Source organism: Nannospalax galili, unplaced genomic scaffold (genome assembly GCF_000622305.1).
Source record: "Nannospalax galili isolate Female #2095 unplaced genomic scaffold, S.galili_v1.0 scaffold933, whole genome shotgun sequence".
In the NCBI taxonomy this organism is placed as follows: domain Eukaryota; kingdom Metazoa; phylum Chordata; class Mammalia; order Rodentia; family Spalacidae; genus Nannospalax; species Nannospalax galili.
In genome coordinates, this window is record NW_008333281.1 from 1,083,667 (window position 1) to 1,103,988 (window position 20,322).

The 20,322-nt window shown below is 50.8% G+C and overlaps 1 protein-coding gene across 2 annotated transcripts in view; it reads right to left on the minus strand.

Moving 5' to 3' along the window:
- Positions 1-8,579: 8,579 nt before the first annotated feature.
- Positions 8,580-20,322, minus strand: part of Crispld2 (cysteine rich secretory protein LCCL domain containing 2) — a 65,078-nt gene continuing 53,335 nt past the window's right edge. For both annotated transcript variants that reach the window (XM_008827905.3, XM_017796862.2), the window contains exon 15: positions 8,580-10,951. In XM_008827905.3, the coding sequence (XP_008826127.2) occupies positions 10,897-10,951 (55 nt within the window). In that variant the 3' untranslated portion in view covers positions 8,580-10,896. The remainder of the gene's footprint in view (positions 10,952-20,322) is intronic.

Sequence of the window (20,322 nt, forward strand, 5' to 3'; positions counted from 1 at the left end):
CTGGCCACCAGCTGTCACTTGCCCCCGCTGCTTTCTCCTCTGTGCTGGTCCTTCGTCACATCCCTTAGCCCAGTGCTCCCATCTCAGTGCCATGGCTGGGGCTTCCTGCTCCCTTACCTGCCTTAGAGGCACTGACGCTCACAGGACTCCTTCTTCTCTTCCATCTGCCCCTTTCCAAACCTCACTTTCTTGAAGAGGCCTTCCCAGCCATCTACTTCTACCCAGAATTCCCAATCCCCCCTTTCCTGGTTTCTTTTTTCTCAATTTCCTTCTTACCTCTTGCCATGGGGTAAGTGCGATTTATCCTCCACCTCACTGCCTGCCTCTTCCATGAGAACATCAGCACAAAACAAGCCATGTGGATGGATGGAGAATAGGTGAATGAATGGATGGGTGGATAGATGAATGGATGGATGGATGGGTGGATAAATGAATGGATTGATGGATGGATGAATAGATGCATGAATGGGTAGATGGATGGTTGAGTGGATGGGTAGATGGATGAATGGGTAGGTGGATGGATGTGTGAATGGGCAGATGGATGGATGAATGGATGAATGGGTAGATGGGAAAATGGGTGGATGGATGAATGGGTGGATGAATGGATGGACAAATGGATGGATGGATGGATGGATGCATGAATAGGTAGATGGATGGGCGGGTGGATGGGTAGATGTATGGATGGGCGGATGGATGAATGGGTAGATGGGTGGATGAATGGATGGACAAATGGATGGATGGATGAATGGATGCATGAATGGGTAGATGGATGGGTGGGTGGATGGGTATATTGATGAACAGGTGGGTGGATGGATGGATGTGTGAATGGGCAGATGGATAGATGAATGGGTAGATGGAAAAATGAGTGGATAGATGAATGGGTAGATGGATGGATGGGTAAATGGATAGATGAGTGGATGGATGGATGGATGGATGGATGGATAGATGGATGGGTAGATGGATGGATGGATGGATGGACAGATGGATGGGTGGGTGAATGGGTAGATGGGCAGAGAATGAGTAAATGAATGGGTAGATGGGTGGGTGGGTGGATAGATGGATGGATGGATGAATGGACAGATGGATGGATGGGTGGGTGAATGGATGGATGGAAACATGAATAGATAGATGAGTAAATTGGTAGATGGACAGATGGGTGTTTGGATTAATGGGTAGGATGGGTAAATGGACCATAGAAGAATGGGTGCAAGAATGGATGGTTGGGTGGGTAGATGGATAGGCAGGTGTGTAGATGGAGAGATAATTGAATAGATGGGTGGGTGGAGAATGGATGATGGATAGGTTGTTGGATCTGGATATGCATATGCATAGTATCCCAGTCTGCAGGGGGCCCCGAGGTTATGGCAACCACCTGAGGGGCCCTGTTGCTGGCACCTGCTAAGAGGGCTAGACCTGCCACTCAGGGCAAGATCTCTGACTTTCTCTTTCAGGGCACTGGCTAGTGCTCTGTCCACTCCCCCATGCCACTGCCCACCTCAAGCATGCTCTGCTCTGGGCTCTCTCCCAGCAACTCTTCCTAGTTCCTCAGCTGACAGCTGGGGGAACAAATTCCATCTATTCCGGATAAGAAGCGAGGCCAACCCCTTCTCCCTTGGGGTTTCCAGAGTTGACCTGGGCTTCCTTCCGCTGCCCCAAGGGGCTACAGCTCTTCAAGAGGAGACCATACTCACCACCTGCAATCATTTAAGGAAACAATCTGTGACAGGGATGTTGAGTTCCCAGGCCACACGTGGGGGCTCCACAGTCAGCACAGAACAGGGAGATCTGGTGGGCCCATTGCTGGGCAGCTCAGCCTCAGGCGGTGACATTTGCTCCACCTGGCTTCCTGGTGTGAATCCAGCCCATCCAGCCTGCCCCACACTGGGGACTGGGTGCCCTCAGATGCTGCCAGCAGTTGCTTCTTGGCTGCTGCTCCCCTTTCTCAGTCTTGGGTGGGGGTGAGCACTCCTGCTGTCTGCCACTCTGGGGACTTGGCCATCCCTTCCTTCAATCTGCTTGCTTCCCAAAGAAGGGACTAGCTGCTGGCAGGATGGCAGGGCCGGACAAGACAAGGAAAATAAAAGGTAAGCAGGAGACCCTGTGCTCAGAAAGACGGGGCCCTCTCAGTGTGCCCCAAGACCAGCAGACTCCCACCATTCAACCCAGACCAGTGTGAGCATCACAAGAATGCACACGGCAATGCTCCGTGTTCATGAACAAGCTGGGAACACTGCCACGTGTGTGTATGTGTATGTATCACAGACACCTGCATGTGTGAGTGTACACGCATGTGTATACACATGTGGACATACTCTGGTGCCACTCCTCAGAGATCCACCTGTCTCTGTCCCCTAGCCCCAGTGTGCTTGGATTGTTTTTTGTTTTTTTTGGTCCCCCCGCCCCACAAGGGTTGATTCTGGGGATTGAACTGAGGTCCTCGTGTTTACAAACACTTCACCAATTTCTCTACCTCCCAACCCCCACACCTATTTTTGTCTGCCAGTGGCCCCCCCCACCACGTGTATGGGAATAAACAAGTAAACAGAGAAAGGGGCCGTCTCCCCGCAGCACCGTGTCTGCTGAGTGGAGAAGGGACAGGCAGCAGAGTCCCTGGATTCTTTCCTGGGAAAACATCAAATGCCAGATGACTGTGGTGCTGTGGGAGGGCCCTGAGGACCAGGGGCTCAGGACTGGGAGGCTGCAGTAACCTCTCGGGGTCTCAAGGCTCTCACAGGCAAAGCTGAAGATGAGGAGCAGAACTCCATCACCAGGCCAGATCATGCCAGTGCGGAAGCAGACCCAGGATGGCCAGCAGCCCAGGTTCAAGTCTTTTGTTACCATTGGGGACTACAGCGGCCATGTTGGTCTGGGTGTTAAGTGCTGCGAGGATGTGGTCACTGTCATCCAAGGGGCCGTCATCCTGGCCAAGCTTTCCACTGACCCTGTGTGGAGAGGCTACTGGGGAAATAAGATCAGCAAGCCCCACACTGTCCCATGCAAGGTGACAGGCTGCTGTGGCTCTGTGCTTGTGGCCCCATCTCTACCCCCAGGGGCACTGTCTCTGTTCCCATGCCCCAAAGCTGCTGCTGCTGCCTGTATGACTGCCACATGCCAGCCAGGGGCTGTGCTGCCATGAAGGCCACCTTTGATGCCATCTCCAAGACTCTGGAAAGAGACCTATTCATAGGTCTCTCTATCGGGAATTCATTGACCATCTTGTAAAAAGCTGAGGCTACAGGGAGACTCTGTCTCAAAAAGACCAAAAAAAAGAGCCTCGGAGTGGTGACATCTGGGGTTTCTGACAAGTGAGCAGAGCTGACCCCCACCACTCGCCTTTGGTGTGACACGTGAGGAGGACACGGCATCCCTGCCATGGTGCCCCTGCCCACATGCACTCCCTGAATCTCCTTGTGAAAAACACTGGCTACCTCAGTGGAGGCACAGCAGCCTGTGTGACACCAATACGAATTAAGAAACGTGTCCTTCCAGACACAGGATGCCCAAGAGATGTGAGCCACACCCAGCTCTCTGTGGAGACTCTGGCCATAAAAGGCATAATAGTAACAGTTGTCACATCCAAGTGAGGTCTGTAGATTAGACCCACATTGTACCGCAGTAGCTCCTGAGCCACAACATGGGACCTGATCACAGGGGACAATGTCATCACCGGAGAGGAGCCCTTGTTCTTAGGGAGTGCACCTCAGACCCTCCAGAGGTGAAGGGTCTTGTTCATGGCTCAATGGCTTCTAAAACAATCTAGAGGGATCAGAGACAGAAAGGAAGAAGCAGAGCATTGCAATAAAGAAGTGTCTGGGCATCTGAGGGGGACAGGCGGCTCCCTGTCACTGTTCCTGGGGCTTCCCTGCAAGTCTGAAATTAAGTCAAAATAAAAAGTTGGGAGGAAAAAAGTCTGTGGCTTGAGGATGGAGCTCAGCTGGCAGAGAGCTTACACAGCATGCACGATAAACCAGATGTGGGGGGGCCCCCCGTAATCCCCACACTTGGTAGGTGAAGACAGAAGATCAGAAGTTCAAGGTCATCCTCAGCTACTTAGCAAGTTCAAAGCCAGCCTGGGATCCAGGAGACCCTCTAAGAAGGGAAGGAAGGGAGGGTATGCACAGCTTCCTCTGGTCTAGAAGGGACTGTCCAAGGTTGGGGATCCACGATCCTGTCATGCCACATCACCCTTCCCCAGGAGCCCAGACACCTCAGGCAGCGTGGGGAAGGAGAGGGGAGCCACAGTGGGCCACCTAGACCCAGATATTCTGGATGCTGTCCTCCTCTGCCAGAGAAGGAACACACTTCTTTCAAACACCTCGTGTGTGATTGTTCTCCCGTTAGTACACACTGAACTGTGCTTGGCAGAGCTCTAACTCTTAGTGACATGTGCCCATCGGGAGCAGTTGCTCCCTGCAAAATGACCATAGCACCTATGGGGGACAACTGATTGGGGATCCACGATCCTGTCATGCCACATCACCCTTCCCCAGGAGCCCCGACACCTCAGGCAGCGTGGGGAAGGAGAGGGGAGCCACAGTGGGCCACCTAGACCCAGATATTCTGGATGCTGTCCTCCTCTGCCAGAGAAGGAACACACTTCTTCTTTCAAACACCTCGTGTGTGATTGTTCTCCCGTTAGTACACACTTAACTGTGCTTGGCAGAGCTCTAACTCTTAGTGACATGTGCCCATCGGGAGCAGTTGCTCCCTGCAAAATGACCATAGCACCTATGGGGGACAACTGCACACCTGCCGTGTGCTCAGTGCTGCTCACACTGGCCTCATTTCACTCACTGGCTACGTAGCACCATTGCTACTGCCTCTGACTAGCAAGGTGAGGGACGCTCAGAGGTCCAGCGACTTGTGCAGTGTGGCACAGTAGGTCCTGAGCATGGCAAGGGCTGCAGCATAGGGGTATCTGGGTCCCACTTTTAAAGTACTCCAGGAAATGTGTAGGGGTGGCCTTCACAGTTCTGAGCCTTCCTTCTCTGACCTTTGACCCCTTACTTATAAGTCTAGAAGCAGGTCTGTGGCCCATTTATAAAAGAGACACAAAGCAGGCAGGGGATGACACTCAGTCGGAAAGTGTTTGCCGGGCATGCAGGAGGCCCTGGTTCAATCTCCAGCACTCCAGCACTCCAGCCAACCAACCAACCAACCAACCAACCAACCAGCCAACCAGCCAACCAGCCAACCAGCCAACCAGCCAAGCAAACAACCAGCCAACCAGCCAACCAGCCAACCAGCCAACCAACCAACCAGCCAATCAAACAACCAGCCAACCAGCCAATCAAACAACCAGCCAATCAAACAACCAGCCAAACCAGCCAATCAAACAACCAGCCAACCAGCCAAACCAGCCAATCAAACAACCAGCCAACCAGCCAAGCAATCAACCAGTCAACCAACAAACCAATCAACTAAGCAACAAAAAAGTTAACTAATCAGCTAACTAACCAAACAACCAGCCAATCATCCAACAAAACAACCAGTCAACCAATCAGTAAGCCAATCAAACAACCAACCAACCAACCAAAGAAGTCAAGCAACAACCAACCAACCAATCAACCAAATAATTAACCAACTTATCAACCAACCATATGACCATCCAATCAACCAAATTACCAAACAAACAACCAGCTAATCAAACAACGAACCAAATAACCAAGCAACCAGACAATCAATCAAATTACCAATCAACCAACTAATCAGTCAACCAACCAAATAACCAACCAACCACTCACCCACCTACCCAACCAATCAACCAAACAGCTAAACCCCTCAACCAACCAACAACCACACAGAGCCGACCAAGCAACCAAACAAACAAACAAACAACTCCCAAAAGCAGGTGCTGGAGACCAGGAAACGCTTTCTTTCCTGGCAGAGACATGGTGTCATCCCTCCATGCCCTTTTTCTGAAATAACTTAGGTGATCTGGCCACTGTCCTCTGATGAAGGATGGAGGATGAAGAGCTGGCAGGAATCCTGGCTACTGGCTGATCCCTGGTCATTGACTCCTCAGCTTTTCAATGTGATATGTGTGAATGTTCTCAGCATGGAGGTTTGGGGAAGAGGGGTGCTAGGTAATGGGGTCCCCAGAAAAGAAGCCCATCTCTCCACGTAGGAAGTCAGCAGGGCTGTTCCTGAGCTTCTGCCTGATAATAACAGGCTTATTTGGAACTGTATCGCTGCCTATCCTGGATTCCTGTGGTGGAGGCCTGACCCCTGAAGGGGACATATTGGAACATGCGGGTCATTAAAGAGGTGAGTAGATGACTAGGGGTCCTAAGGGTAGGTCAATCCAATATGCTGTTATAGAAGCAAGGGAGAGGCCCCAGCATAGAGGGCACAGCAAGACGGCCCAAACCACGGACAGAGGTCTCAGGGAAGCCAGCCCTGCCCGCTCCTTGATCATGGACCTCCAGCTTCTGTTATCTAGGCCACCCCAGCAGTCCTCAGGTGTCACTGCAGCTCTCATCAATGTGTCAGTTGTCCACTTGACACACGGGAAGAGGGAACCTCAGTTTGGGAATTTCCTGTATTGGATCGGCCTTTGGACATGTCTGTGAGACATTTTCTTGATTGTTGAGTGATGCGGGGGCAGCCCACTGTGGTTGGTGCCACCCCTGGGCAGTTGGGCCTGGGTTGTATAAGAAAGCAGGCTGAGCAAGGACCAGGGGAGCACGCCAGTAAGCAGCGTTCCTTCAGGGTCTTTGATTTAGTTCCAGCCCTGAGTTCCTGCCCTGACTTCCCTCAAGGATGAACTATGATCAGGATGTGTAAGCCAAATAACCCCTTTCTTCCCCAAACTGGTTTTGGTCAGTGTTTTATCACAACTCTAGAAAGCTAACTAGGACAGCAGTTGCTACCAGGAGTGCCGTATTGTTGTGACACGCCTGACCATGTAGTTTTGGGGAGGAAGGTGCATGTTTTTAGAGCTTTGAACTGGAAAAACTATTAGGTGCTTGGAGCTTAGTGAGCTGTTCTGTGGGGCTGGGGGGGCGGGGTGGAGGCCTGGCTTGTGAAGTTTTGGAGAGAAGTTTGAGAATTCCATAAACACTATCGGCGCTACCTCTGTGATGTTTGAAATTGAGACTCTGTCACTCCCAGTTGTCTGGGGCTGAAGAATAAACTGTGATTGACAAGAGACCAGCACCACCAAAGTGAAATCTTTGCATTACTGTGACAATCGATGCTGGTTAGCTGGGGCTGAAAATTCAGTTATGATTATTAATAAGAGACCAGCATCACTGAGGTGGAATCTTCTGGGAGGTGTTTCAGCACACAGAAGCTGTGGTCCAGAGGGGATCAAGGCTGCATCTCAAGCCAGAAGCAGGACTTGGTAATGTGCAAGAGTCTCCTGCATGGTTCTGGTTTTGGCAGCACTGAGACCTGCAGGATTGAAGGGATCATGGAGACGATCTGAGGCCTGGTGCCACATGAGATGCAACAGGTGAAAGTGTGGCCTCGGTTGCAGTGGAGACCCCAGCATTTTGGAGTTGCCAGGGCCATGGGGCGACCACCAAAGACAGTGAGTGGCAGGTGTGGATGGAACCAGCCTGAGCCTGTGAAACAAGCTGTGAGCTATGGATGGCAGCGCCCAATGGGTGGAGCCACCTAAGCCCTTTGGAGCCCAATCATGCGTGAACATCAGATGTCAGACGCTGAGCTATTTACAGTTTTTGGTTTTGCTTTGCTCTAATTGCGCCCTGGCTCTTCCCTGTCAGAGTAAGAAGCATTTAGCTTATTGGTTATTTTACAGGAGCTGAGAGATTTCTGATTACTTTGAAGACACATTGAACTTTTAATTGGAACTTCTAAGGTCTCTGGGACTTTTAAAGATGCACTGTTTTATATTATGGCATTAATATTAACATGAGATCTTGTGGACAAGAAATGGAAAGGTTGTGTTTTAAAGTGATGTTTGTGTGTCAAGTCAACAAGAGGTCAATTGTACTGGATAGTGTTAGTTGTCAACTTGACACACCTGGGTTGGGGAGCCTCAATTGGGGAATTTCCTCTACTGGACTGGCCTGTGGCCATGTCTGTGGGGTATTTTCTTGATTACTGAGTGATGTGGGTGGTGCCACCCCTGGGCAGGGGGTGAGCAGGCTGAGCAGGGGTCAGGGGAACAAACCAGTAAGCAGTGTTCCTCCATGGCCTGTGCTCCAGCTCCTGCCTCCAGGTTCCTGCCCTGAGTTCCTGCCCTGACTTCCCTCAAAGATGAACTGTGATCAGGGTGTGTAAGCCAAATAAACCCTTTCCTCCCCAAGTTGGTTTTGCTCAGTGTTTTAACGGGCACAGAAAGTAACTAGACTATCAGTGACAGGAGATCAGTAGATATCACCCCTCAAAGTGCAATCTTGGGGCTCACAGGAAACAGAGAGGCCCCACCCTCTCCCCATCATGCCAGAACTGTGTTTTGTTAAGTCATAAGTCCCTATGACCCTTGGGCCTCACCCTTGGGCTGACCAGGGGAGGTCTCTGAGACCCTCACCAAGTAACACAGGCCTCACCAGCAGCTCAGAGCTTTTGGGGACAAGGCAAAAGATTCCACACTTTGTGAGACCAGAATGTACAGAATGTGTTAGAAATCAAACCATTTTTATTGAAACCATAGCAACAACCAGTGTGGCCCTTGTTCACGCAAAGCACGAAAACATTTACAATAAACTCTTGTACACAGGAAGTAGTAAAATACATCATTTTTCATAGAAAAAAAGCACACAGTAAACTGTGGGCCCCGCAAGCCTACAGACAAATGGAGAGTCCACACATCCTTCCCAACACACCTGGGCATGACTCCAAAACAAACGGAAACTGTCACTGGGCAGGCGACGTGAGACAGCCGGCTTGGGCGTGGTTTAAATCTGGGAAAGCCAGTGGGGACACAGGGCCAGAGTCGCCCCAATGCCATGGCCTTGTCATCTGTAACTTAGTGTAGTTCCAGTTTCAAACTATCGGTGACTATGAGGAACGGGGCTGGGGCTGGTCCAGGCAAGGCCCCTGCCCTGCTGGAAGGGCCACTGGGGAACTTGGAGGAACCTGGGAGACACAAGTTCAAATGATAGCACAACTCATACTGCAAGTTCCAATACACAGGGCTCCCTGGGATGGGGATGGCCTCTCGTTCTAGGAACCCAGTAGGGGTCTGGCTCTCCTGACCACATCAGCCCTGCGACACCATAGCACGGTGGATGGAGCCAGAGTCCTGCAGCACCCCTCACATCTGGAAGTTTCCTGAATGTTTGGGATGCCTAATAGGCTGAGTGGGTGTCTACTATGACATCTGGAGTGGAAAAGTCCACGCTTGCAAATGATGCTCGCCCTCCCGTGTGAGCAGAGACAGCTCCATGGAAGTTAGCTCAGCAGTTGGGTTGATTTCACAAATTCCCTGTGCAGACTGGATTTGGGAAGCCATCAGCTCAGTCCCTAACTAAGGAAGCCAGGTGCGATGGTCACACCTGTAATCCCAGCATTCGGGAGGCTGAGGCAGGAGGATCACAAGTTGAGGGCAGCCTGGGCTCCCTAGTAAGTCAAGGCCAGCCTGGACTACATAGTGAAACCCTGTATTGAACAAACAAAGGTTCAACCCAGCACGGTGCTACGGTGGTTCCCCAGGTACAGGGCCTTGTTCAGATTCTCTTAGATGTTACTATTTCTTTTGCCTGAGGAACATTTGTCTGGAGAGTGAAGCCTCATTGAAGCCAGCATTCACAAGGAGCTCTGTGAGCTGGCCAGGGGCTAGAGGTGGAATTTTACCCTGTGTAGAGCAACGCTATTTACAAAAGGGTGTTTCATTTCACCATGGGTTCAGGCCGGGCTCATTTGTAAGAGATGGAAACCAGAGTTCACAACACTCTCGAGGGGGTGGGGGGCGGGCACAGATAGGAACAGGAACCCTTCCTACATGCCCCTCACTGCTGGGGCTCCGAGGTGGGTTTTACAACCACAGACAGAGCCACTAACCTCAGGGAGGAATGTGCCCAGAATCCATTCCTCCCACAGTTAAAAACTAGGTCACCCAAACTAGGGGGAGAGCGGCAGTGAGCTGTCACTTACACACAGTGAGGCAGCCCTTGTTCAGAGGCTGTGGGCCAACACCTGAGAGACCAAGTGTCTCTCTAAGCCAAGCCCGGGAGGACACAGAGGCCAGCCTGGGTGGGACAGGAGCCATGGCGGGGGATGGGGTAGCAAAGGCTCCTGGTGCTTTGGTCCTCAATGAGACCAACAGTCACATGAAAACAGGCCACCTAGACGGGAACAAAGACCAGATAAACCCCTGGAGTGCTATCCAACTCTAAATAGACAAGCTTTGTTGAACACAGCCACGTGGCTGCCCAGAGAGATGGGGCCACGAGTAAGGACGCCACCAGGGCAGACCCCGAGTCTCGCTCTGAGCCTCTTCTTCCAGCCCATCTGTCTGACCAGCAAACATGGAACCTATTTCTCCATTCGGAGGGACAGACTGTGACTTTTATTTTTAAATTAGGACTGTCGTCTCCTCCAGACAAGAGCCATGCATAACATCTCTGAAACCTGTGTCCTTGGTGGAGGGGTCTGGACTCCTTTCCCGCCACCCACCGAAGAACATGTGGCAAGGGTTATCTTGATGAACTCCTGAAAGGAGACAAGCCACCAGATGGGGATACGCCTGACAGGTCTGGGCATCGGTTGTCCAGCTGAGACCCCAAGGCTGAGCCTGCACTCACAGGGCAGAGATGCCCTGTCACCCTCACCGAAGGCTACGAAGGGACAGGATGATGCATACCTTTGAAAGGACGTTCCCTGACCCTCCGTGGCCCCACCCCACCCCCACAGGACAAAGTAAGGCTAAAAAGCAAGACCCCAAATCCCAGTGGAGGATGCCCCCTTCTCCCTGGCGATGCACGTTCACTGCCTGACTGCGAAGATCCGGAAGGCATTTCCATCCTGAGGGGCGGTCAGGCTGTAAGAGAGGAAGAAGCTCTTGTAAGAGTGGACAGGGTAGAGGCCACACGGGCCACGGGGGTGAGTCACACCCAGCCAGACAAGCCCACTTCCCAATGCCACGGCACTGTGGTGTGAATCTGGGCTGGGGCTGCCAGGCGAATTTCTAACTCAGGCCACGGAACTGGGCTCTCCCTCCTCCAACACCACGTGGGTCTTGCTGACACCTGCCAAGTCACAGCTATCTAGTTGACAATGTACAGAATGACATGAGATGGCACACACTGACGCTGTCCTAGGCTCACTGCTGTGTGGGCTGTCACTGTTTCTGAAGCTGCTGTACCTCTCCCTGTATACAGGTATGAAACCCAGACACCAGAAAATCAACTGGCTGGCCCAGAGCCACATGCTAATTAAAGGGTCCTCCTCTGACAGGAGTCAAGTCCAGGGTCCTATGTATGCCAGACTGGTCTAGCACTCAATCAGTGGTTGGGGATGACCTTGGACTCCTGATCTTGCTGGCGCTAAAGGTGTATACTACCATGCCCAGTTTATGCGGTGCTGGGGATGGAACCCAGGGCTTGTGCATGCTAGGTAAGCACTCTACCCACTGAGCCATACTCCCAGCCCCAGAATTTTCAAACAGCTTTACAGAAATGTAATATACTGTGAAATTCAGCCTTTTTAAGTGTACAATTCAGTGGTCTCCAATGACTTTATAGAGTTGTGGAGTCACATTTACCACTGGTTTTTGGTCACTCCAATCGCCCCTAAAGAAATTCTTCCAGCACCAGTGAGATGGCTCAGCGGCAAAGGACCCTGTCACCAAGGCTGATGACCTGAGTTCGATTCTCAGGATCCACATGGGGGAAAGAGATAACTCCTGCAAGTCCTCTGACCTCCACATGGGTGTTGTGGTACACACATATAATTCTCAGGATCCACATGGGGGAAAGAGATAACTAACTCCTGCAAGTCCTCTGACCTCCACATGGGTGTTGTGGTACACACATATGCACACACATGCACACATACAATCCTCCTGGTCTGTTCATATCACCTTCCCTTTCTGCTGTGCAGCAACTTCTGTCTCTACAGATTTCCCTGTTCTAGATGTTTCTTGTAAATGGATTATACAACATGTGGCTTTGTGTCTGACTTCTTACACATACCATGTGTTCTGAGATTCATCCGTGTTCTACCATGGATCAGAATGTCATGTCATTCCTTTTCATGACTGAATAATATTCCACTGTGTGGACAGATCCTGTTTTATTTAGCCATTCTGTGTTTGATACACACCTGAATTTTTTTCTTCTTCCTGGCTATTGTGAATTGAACTTCTCTGAGCATTTGTGTATAATTTGTATATGGACAGATGTTTTCTGTTCCTTGGTGTGAGCACTTAGAAGGTGAATTGCTATTAAATCACATCCACCCCCCCAAAAATTACATTCACCTTTTAAAAACTGCCAAACCAGTTTTGGAAGCAGCCACCATGCCTGCCCCTTCTGTGAAGCTTCAGAGTCTCCATAGCCCCATCAATGTCTGCTGCTGTCTCATGGCCATCTTGTGGATATGTGGGGACTCCCGCCCTGGTCTGCAACTGCATCTTTCTAGGGACTCAGACACTGAGTAGCTTTCTATGTGCCCAGCCGCCGCTCCCTGGGCCACCATGATGCAGACGATTTGCTAGTTCTGACAATTTATGTTTAATGTGGTGCTGGGAACGAGAGCCAGGACTGTACATGCTGGGAAAGCACTGTGCCACTGAGCTCCACCTCAACCCCATTTTTCCAGTCTTCAGTTGGGCTCTTAATATTGAGTTGTAAAGAGTTCATACACAGACACGTCCATATACACATACATGAACACGCACTGCACACTCACACAACAGGAAATCCTTTAATGCATATACAACTTACAAAATTTTTTCTCCTAGTCTGCTGCCTGCCTGCCTCCCTTCCTGCCTCGGGGAGAATTTAAATATCATGCATTCATTTTCTCACAGTATTGGGAGAGCTGCTATCCCATGAGGCCGTGTTCCTCAGCTACAGAGAGGCAGGCTTCTTGCCGGTTCCCATGTGGCTTATTCTCTGCTCACTTATACCTGGATTCTATTCTTTTTGGGTTTTTTTTGTTTTTGTTTTTTTTGTAACAGGGTCTTATGTAGTCCAGCCTGGCCTTGAACCTCTGGCCTTCCTCCCTCCACCTTCAAAATGCTCAGGTTAGAGCTGTACACCATTCACACCTGGCTACAATACCGTCATTCCATTTACTCTGCTATAGAGTATTCCACTGGGTTTACCTATTAGCCTTACCTGAGATCCTATGGATTCAGACTGTGCTCTTTCTAATCTTTTGCTGTGGCAATCAAGAGCATCCCATTCAGGGGCCCTGTGCATCTAGAGGTGACTCTTGAGGACAGGCCCCTGGGAGTGGAATTTCTAGATCAAAGTGCAGGCTCTAGTGGCAAGGAGTGGCACATGCCTGTAACCCCGAAATCAGGAGTCTGAGGCAGGAGGATTGCCAGTTCCAGGCCAGCATAGGCTGCACAGCAAGGTCCCGTCGCCAAAGGAAGAGGAAGATTCCGAGGCCTGGGATGTGGCTTGACGTAGCTGAACACCAGAGTACTTGCTTAGCGCACACAACACTCTGGGTTCTGTTCCAGTACCACAAAAAAATAGAAATAAAAACGAAAGACAGACACATCTGAGACCCTGACCATTGATTAAATGTCTCCCATAAACATTATACCGACCGACCCCTCCTGGAGGCCATGTGTAGGGTGGCCCTCCAACCCCAGGGGCTCTGTTCTCAGTGGGGCGGGGGGTGGGGCGGGGGAGGATCCTGAGTTACCGCCAGCTACGCGCTGCAAATTATGAATGAAGCTGAGTGGGAGTCGAGCACCAGGCCCTAATTTATCAACACCATTTCCTGCGGGATCCAGCTGGGAACAGGAGAAACAGATTGGATCAAACCCTGGATCAGACAGCTGGCCAGGTCCTGCGCAGCCTGGGGAGCATCAGTCCTCCCCGAGCAGCTGCTTGGAGTTCCTGGTTGTTTTCCTGCCTTTCCTGTGGCAGCCTCAGGCTCTTGGCTACCCCGGACTTGAACCCTGGAAAGGCCTCTCAACTCGCATGCTCAGCAACATAAGCCTCACAGAGCAGACACCAGGATGCAGTGGGACACTGGCAGTGGCTGTCACAGCCAACGAGAGAGAGAGAGAGAGAGAGAGAGAGAGAGAGAGAGAGAGAGAGGCTGCCAGTGGCTGGACTGGTTTCTGCAAAGGGCCAACTGCTCCTGAGGCTTCGGGCTCTGTCTACTGAGCAGACAGGAGAACCACCCAGGGCCACACCACATGTTCCCTTCCTGTCCAGCATGTGGATAAGCCACGTGGGGTAAAGCACAAGAGGCCGGAAAGGGCTCAGATGGGTGCTAGGTGCTGGTACTCACTGCCCTGACAAGGAGCCCAGGAGCTGCATGTGAACCAGGCTGCAGGCCACCAGTCTGGGGTGCCCCACATTGTACCCAGACTACTAAGCACCCCATAATGTTCTTCCCACCCTGCAGCAGGGAAGCCTGAACCGGGTGTGATTTCTCAACACCCAATAGGGTGCTGCCCCCTACAGACGGGTCCCTATGATGCTGGTTCCGCCCCTACAGAGGGGTCCCTATGATGTTGGTCCACTGCTCTCTTCCAGTGGCTCCCGGCACTCACTAAGCTTAATATGCCAGGTCAATCAACTGCCGTACATGTTTGACGAGTATGTGTTGGACACAATAAATTATAAAACCATCTCCCCTACCCACCGCCTTTCCCAGACCCAGCCCTTGAATGCTCTATACAGGTCAGATTATGACCCCCACATGTCTGAAAAAAGTATAGCTGCATTTCTGGCTGTCCCCGTGAAAGTTCTGGGGTGTGTGTGTGTGTGTGTGTGTGTGTGTGTGTGTGTATGTGCTGTGATACACTGTGTGTGCACCTGTGTGTGTTTGTGTAGGTGAACACTGTGATGTATGTGTGTGTGTATGTGTGTATAAGTGCACACTGTGATGTATGTGTGTATATGTGTGTGTATGTGTACATTGTGATGTATGTGTGTATATGTGGGGGGGTGCACACTGTGATATATGTGTGTACATGTGTGTGTGTGCACACTCATATGTATGTGTGTATATGGGGGGGGGTGCACACTGTGATATATGTGTGTACTTGTGTGTGTGTCCCCACTGTGATGTATGTATGTGTGTATATGGGGGGGGGTGCACACTGTGATATATGTGTGTACTTGTGTGTGTGTCCCCACTGTGATGTATGTATGTGTGTATATGGGGGGGGGTGCACACTGTGATATATGTGTGTACTTGTGTGTGTGTCCCCACTGTGATGTATGTATGTGTGTATATGGGGGGGGGTGCACACTGTGATATATGTGTGTACTTGTGTGTGTGTCCCCACTGTGATGTATGTATGTGTGTATATGGGGGGGGGTGCACACTGTGATATATGTGTGTACTTGTGTGTGTGTCCCCACTGTGATGTATGTATGTGTGTATATGGGGGGGGGTGCACACTGTGATATATGTGTGTACTTGTGTGTGTGTCCCCACTGTGATGTATGTATGTGTGTATATGGGGGGGGGTGCACACTGTGATATATGTGTGTACTTGTGTGTGTGTCCCCACTGTGATGTATGTATGTGTGTATATGGGGGGGGGTGCACACTGTGATATATGTGTGTACTTGTGTGTGTGTCCCCACTGTGATGTATGTATGTGTGTATATGGGGGGGGGTGCACACTGTGATATATGTGTGTACTTGTGTGTGTGTCCCCACTGTGATGTATGTATGTGTGTATATGGGGGGGGGTGCACACTGTGATATATGTGTGTACTTGTGTGTGTGTCCCCACTGTGATGTATGTATGTGTGTATATGGGGGGGGGTGCACACTGTGATATATGTGTGTACTTGTGTGTGTGTCCCCACTGTGATGTATGTATGTGTGTATATGGGGGGGGGTGCACACTGTGATATATGTGTGTACTTGTGTGTGTGTCCCCACTGTGATGTATGTATGTGTGTATATGGGGGGGGGTGCACACTGTGATATATGTGTGTACTTGTGTGTGTGTCCCCACTGTGATGTATGTATGTGTGTATATGGGGGGGGGTGCACACTGTGATATATGTGTGTACTTGTGTGTGTGTCCCCACTGTGATGTATGTATGTGTGTATATGGGGGGGGGTGCACACTGTGATATATGTGTGTACTTGTGTGTGTGTCCCCACTGTGATGTATGTATGTGTGTATATGGGGGGGGGTGCACACTGTGATATATGTGTGTACTTGTGTGTGTGTCCCCACTGTGATGTATGTGTGTATGTGTGTGTGTGCACACTGTGATGTATGTGTGTATGTGTGCACACTGTGATGTATGTGTGTATGTGTGTGTGCACACTGTGATGTATGTGTGTATATGTGTGTGTGCACACTGTGATGTGTGTGCAGAGGCCAGAGGCTAATGTCTCTATCTTCCCACCTTGTTTTTTGAGGCAAGGTCTCTCACTGAAGCTGGAGTCTGTCTTTTCAGCTAGGCTGGCTGGCCAGCAAGCCCCCAGAGTCCATCTGTCTGTACCTCCCAGGCCTGGGGTAATGGAATGGCTACCAGAAAGGCTACTAGAGAGTTCGTCAAAGGGTGTTAAAAATCCCTTAGCCAAATTTATTTTCTCCCCCATCTAGAAGCCTTTGAGAGGGAACTGACACTGATTCTAACCACTCCAACAGCTATCAAAATACCTGAAAGCAAATCCTGAGTCCATCACTCTAGAGTCCAGCCTTGGAAGACAAAAGAAATATGAGGAATCCAATGGCGGGATGCTTTTGGAAGCTCTTGTCAAGAAATCCCAATGGACTCTCATGAACATTTGAAAATTGTCCTGTTCTGACTTTTTTCTAGTTCCCTGTCTAGAACTTATAATGGTAACTACTCTTGCCTACACTTCTCCTTCACATCTCCTATTCACCAGTCAAGGACTTTCTTTTCCCCTACAGATAATAGTTATGCAATTTGGGAGTCTTTTAGATAGACCCACTGAAGGGGTACCCCAATTGCCTCACCCTGTGTCCCTGTTCAGCATGGAAGAAGCCAGAGGGGTCTGCGTCCTGATTCCCTAACAGCAATCTGGGTAACCCCTTCAGAGGATGGTGTGGTAAGAATAGGAGGCAGGAATTGGCTAGGCAGTTAGGGTAAAAAGACCCCAAAGAAAAGTAGCCAGTTCTTGGCTAAAAGTCACAATGTCCTTGGGCCTCTTAGCAACATACTCTGTTCCAAAGACCAAAAATGCCAAAAGTATTTGGGAGCTCTTATCTAATCCCTAAAAGATTTTAGTGTTACCTCTTCAGAGGGGGGAATGTTAGAGTAGCAAAAAGCCCCATAAATTTAACTGGTCAGTACTATAAATCCCCAGTCTATCCGTTGGAGGCCCACCTTTCCGGTCTCACGGGCTGATCACCTGGTGACAGAGCCACCCTAGGAAGGCAGGTTCACCTTCAGTCATGCTAAATAGGTGGGCAGAACGCCTGGCACATTAATGACATAGCAAATTTTTCTGCCTGGAATCCCGCATTGTGACACAGAATTCCGCAGAACTTCTGACCAGCCACAGTCATGCAGGTCCCTGTAAGTCTGTCTGCTTTCTGCTGTTTGGGTCCATTCTTCAATTCTTTTATGAATGAGACTAAGAACCCTCTAGGGGACCCTCTTTTCCCCCATTTGAGTACAGGCCAAAACTATGGACATATGGTGTTTTATTTTAATTAAGAGACAACATGAACTACAGTATGTGAAGGTGCTTTGCAGACAATGATAGACTGGCACCATCCTTTGAAATATTCTGGAAAAAAATTCATTTTGTGCCCTTTGTATGTTCACAATGTAGCATTATCAGAAACCCTCAAGAAAAACAACAAAAAGCCCAAAAAAAACCCCAAAAATCCCTCAGCCAGTCCTGAAGGACTTGCTGGGCTCCGCAGTTGGTCTATCAGTCCACCAGTGTATGCTGCAAGCTCTGGGTTCGGTGATGGGTTCTGGCCTCTGCGGAGCCCACACTAGCCAACGTGCAACAAAGTTCCCCAGAATGATGAGTCATGGGAGGGACTGGCACAGACCAGGCCAGGGAGGAGGCAGGAGGCAGCCCAGGGAGGCAGCAGCTGAGTTTAGGAAGGACCTAGCCACAGGCACACAGGGAGCTGAGGGCCCCCTGGTCAGAAGCAGCAGGTGCCAAGGCCCTGGGGTAGAAACCACCATGATGTGTAGTATATTCCAGAAACAGAGAGGTGGCCAGAGAAGCAGGAATGTGTGAGGTGGCAGAGGCTGGTGATGCCACAGGGCAGAAGCAGACAGGCCTGGCACCAGCAGGTAGGTTTGTTCCTACCACGGTGTAAAGTCACTGGAGAGCGGGTTTCACAGGAGGTGGGAGTGTGGTGCATGAAGAGGGTGCCTTGTGGCTGTGGCATCTCTGAACGGAAGTTACCTGATGGGGTGTGCTGGAAGTGCAGGGGCTTGTGCAAAGCTGTTCTTCCTCAAGCTGTTTAATACAGCAAAGGAGGAAGGAAATGGCCTGGATGTGAGGCCATCGGAGGAAGAGAATAACGATCTGTCCACCGGACCTGTGCCGTGTGGTCACCAGGAGGACGATGTGGCGAAAGACAGTCAGCACTCGGCATGCTCACCGTGCGGTCCCATCCTCTAAGACAAGCGTTCATCTGAACAGGAAAAATCTCACAGGAAGTTGCTGGGCCGCAGAGTGTCATCAATATCTTAAAATCACTTTCACCAGGCCTGGTGGCCCACGCCTTTAGTCCCAGCGCTCAGGCAGCAGAGGCAGGTAGATCTCTGTGAGTTTCAAGCCAGCCTGGACTACATACACAGTGAGTTCCAGGCCAACCTAGGCTACAAAGCGATACCCTGTGAGATATATTTTTTTTCGCTCAGGCCAGGGAGACGGCTCCCTGATGGTCAGAGTTTGATCCCCTGAACTCAAGCAATAAGCCGCATACATCTGTAGTCCCAGTCCTCCTACAGAGATGGGAGACAGAGGCAGGAGAGTCTCCCTGAACTTGCAGGTCAGCTAGTCTAGAATACAATACTCAGCAGAAACCAGAGAGACTCTTCTTCAACAAGGTCAAAGGAGAAAGTTGACTCCCCAGATCTATCTTCTGATCACACATGTGCTATTGCATGCACACCCTTGAACACATACATACAAAAAATGCTTTTCACTACTTCTTAAAGCTTCTCAAATCCTATGAAGAAGAAAGATGAGGAGGAGGGGGGAGGAGGGGGAGGAGAAGGAGGGATGGGGAGGAGGATCTGGATGTTGATTGGTGGATGGGCACGAGGAGGGTGGTGCCTGTCTGGATAACATCAGTGTCAGCTTGACACACCTGGGTTCAAGGAGACTCAGTTGGGGAACGGCTTCCATCGGACTGGCCTTTGGCAAGGTCTTTCGGGCATCTTCTTGACTGAGTGATGTAGGAGGGTCCAGCTCTCTGTGGGCAGTGCCAAGCCCCGGGAAAGTCGGCCTACGCGGTCTAACAAAATGGGTTGATGTCCACCGCAAAGCAGACACACTACAGCAAAGTTAATCGGAACTGGCTCGTTCCAGCGTATGTTGAATAAGGAGGAGGAGGAGGAGGAGGAGGAGGAGAGGACAGGCCTGGGGGCTCTTGAAGGTTAGAGTGCAGCTGGTCAGGGCTCTGCAGAGGCACTGAGAATCAGGCCTCTCTTGGGGCAGACAGGGCAGCCCAGCAAAACTTCCGCTTGTGTCCACAGCTAGCTTACTCAGGGGAAGAGATCTTTCCATCTGGGACCTTCAGACAGCCTGGAGTAAGGGAGAAGACAGCTGGTTCCGGAGCGGCCTGACCTGTCCCAGGAGGGGTCACAGAGCTGTCCATGGCTTGCCAGCTGGCCTCAGGGAGTCGTGGCACCCTGCACTGGAACGAGGAGCAGTCTGACTGTAGCCTTCTGAGGGGGATTTCCTTTTCATCCTTAGAAACACTGAAGTCGGGCCTGGTAGTGCAGGCCTGTCATCCCAGCTACTCAGGAGGCTGAGGCTGGAGACCCTGGTGCAAACCCCATCTGGGCCACAGAGGGTGTTCAAGCTCAGCCTGGGCAGCGTAGTGAGACCCTGTCTTAAAAATAAAATGTGGAAAGAGGACTGGGGATGTGGCTCAGTGACAGAGTGCTTGCCTGGCATGGCCAGACCCTGCAATCCCAAAGAAGGGAGGGGCGGAGCACGGAGGGGAGGGAGACATTGCTTGGTCTCTGTTTACATTTGCACCTGTCCAGCCCTGTTCTGCCATCCCAACCCTCAGAAGAC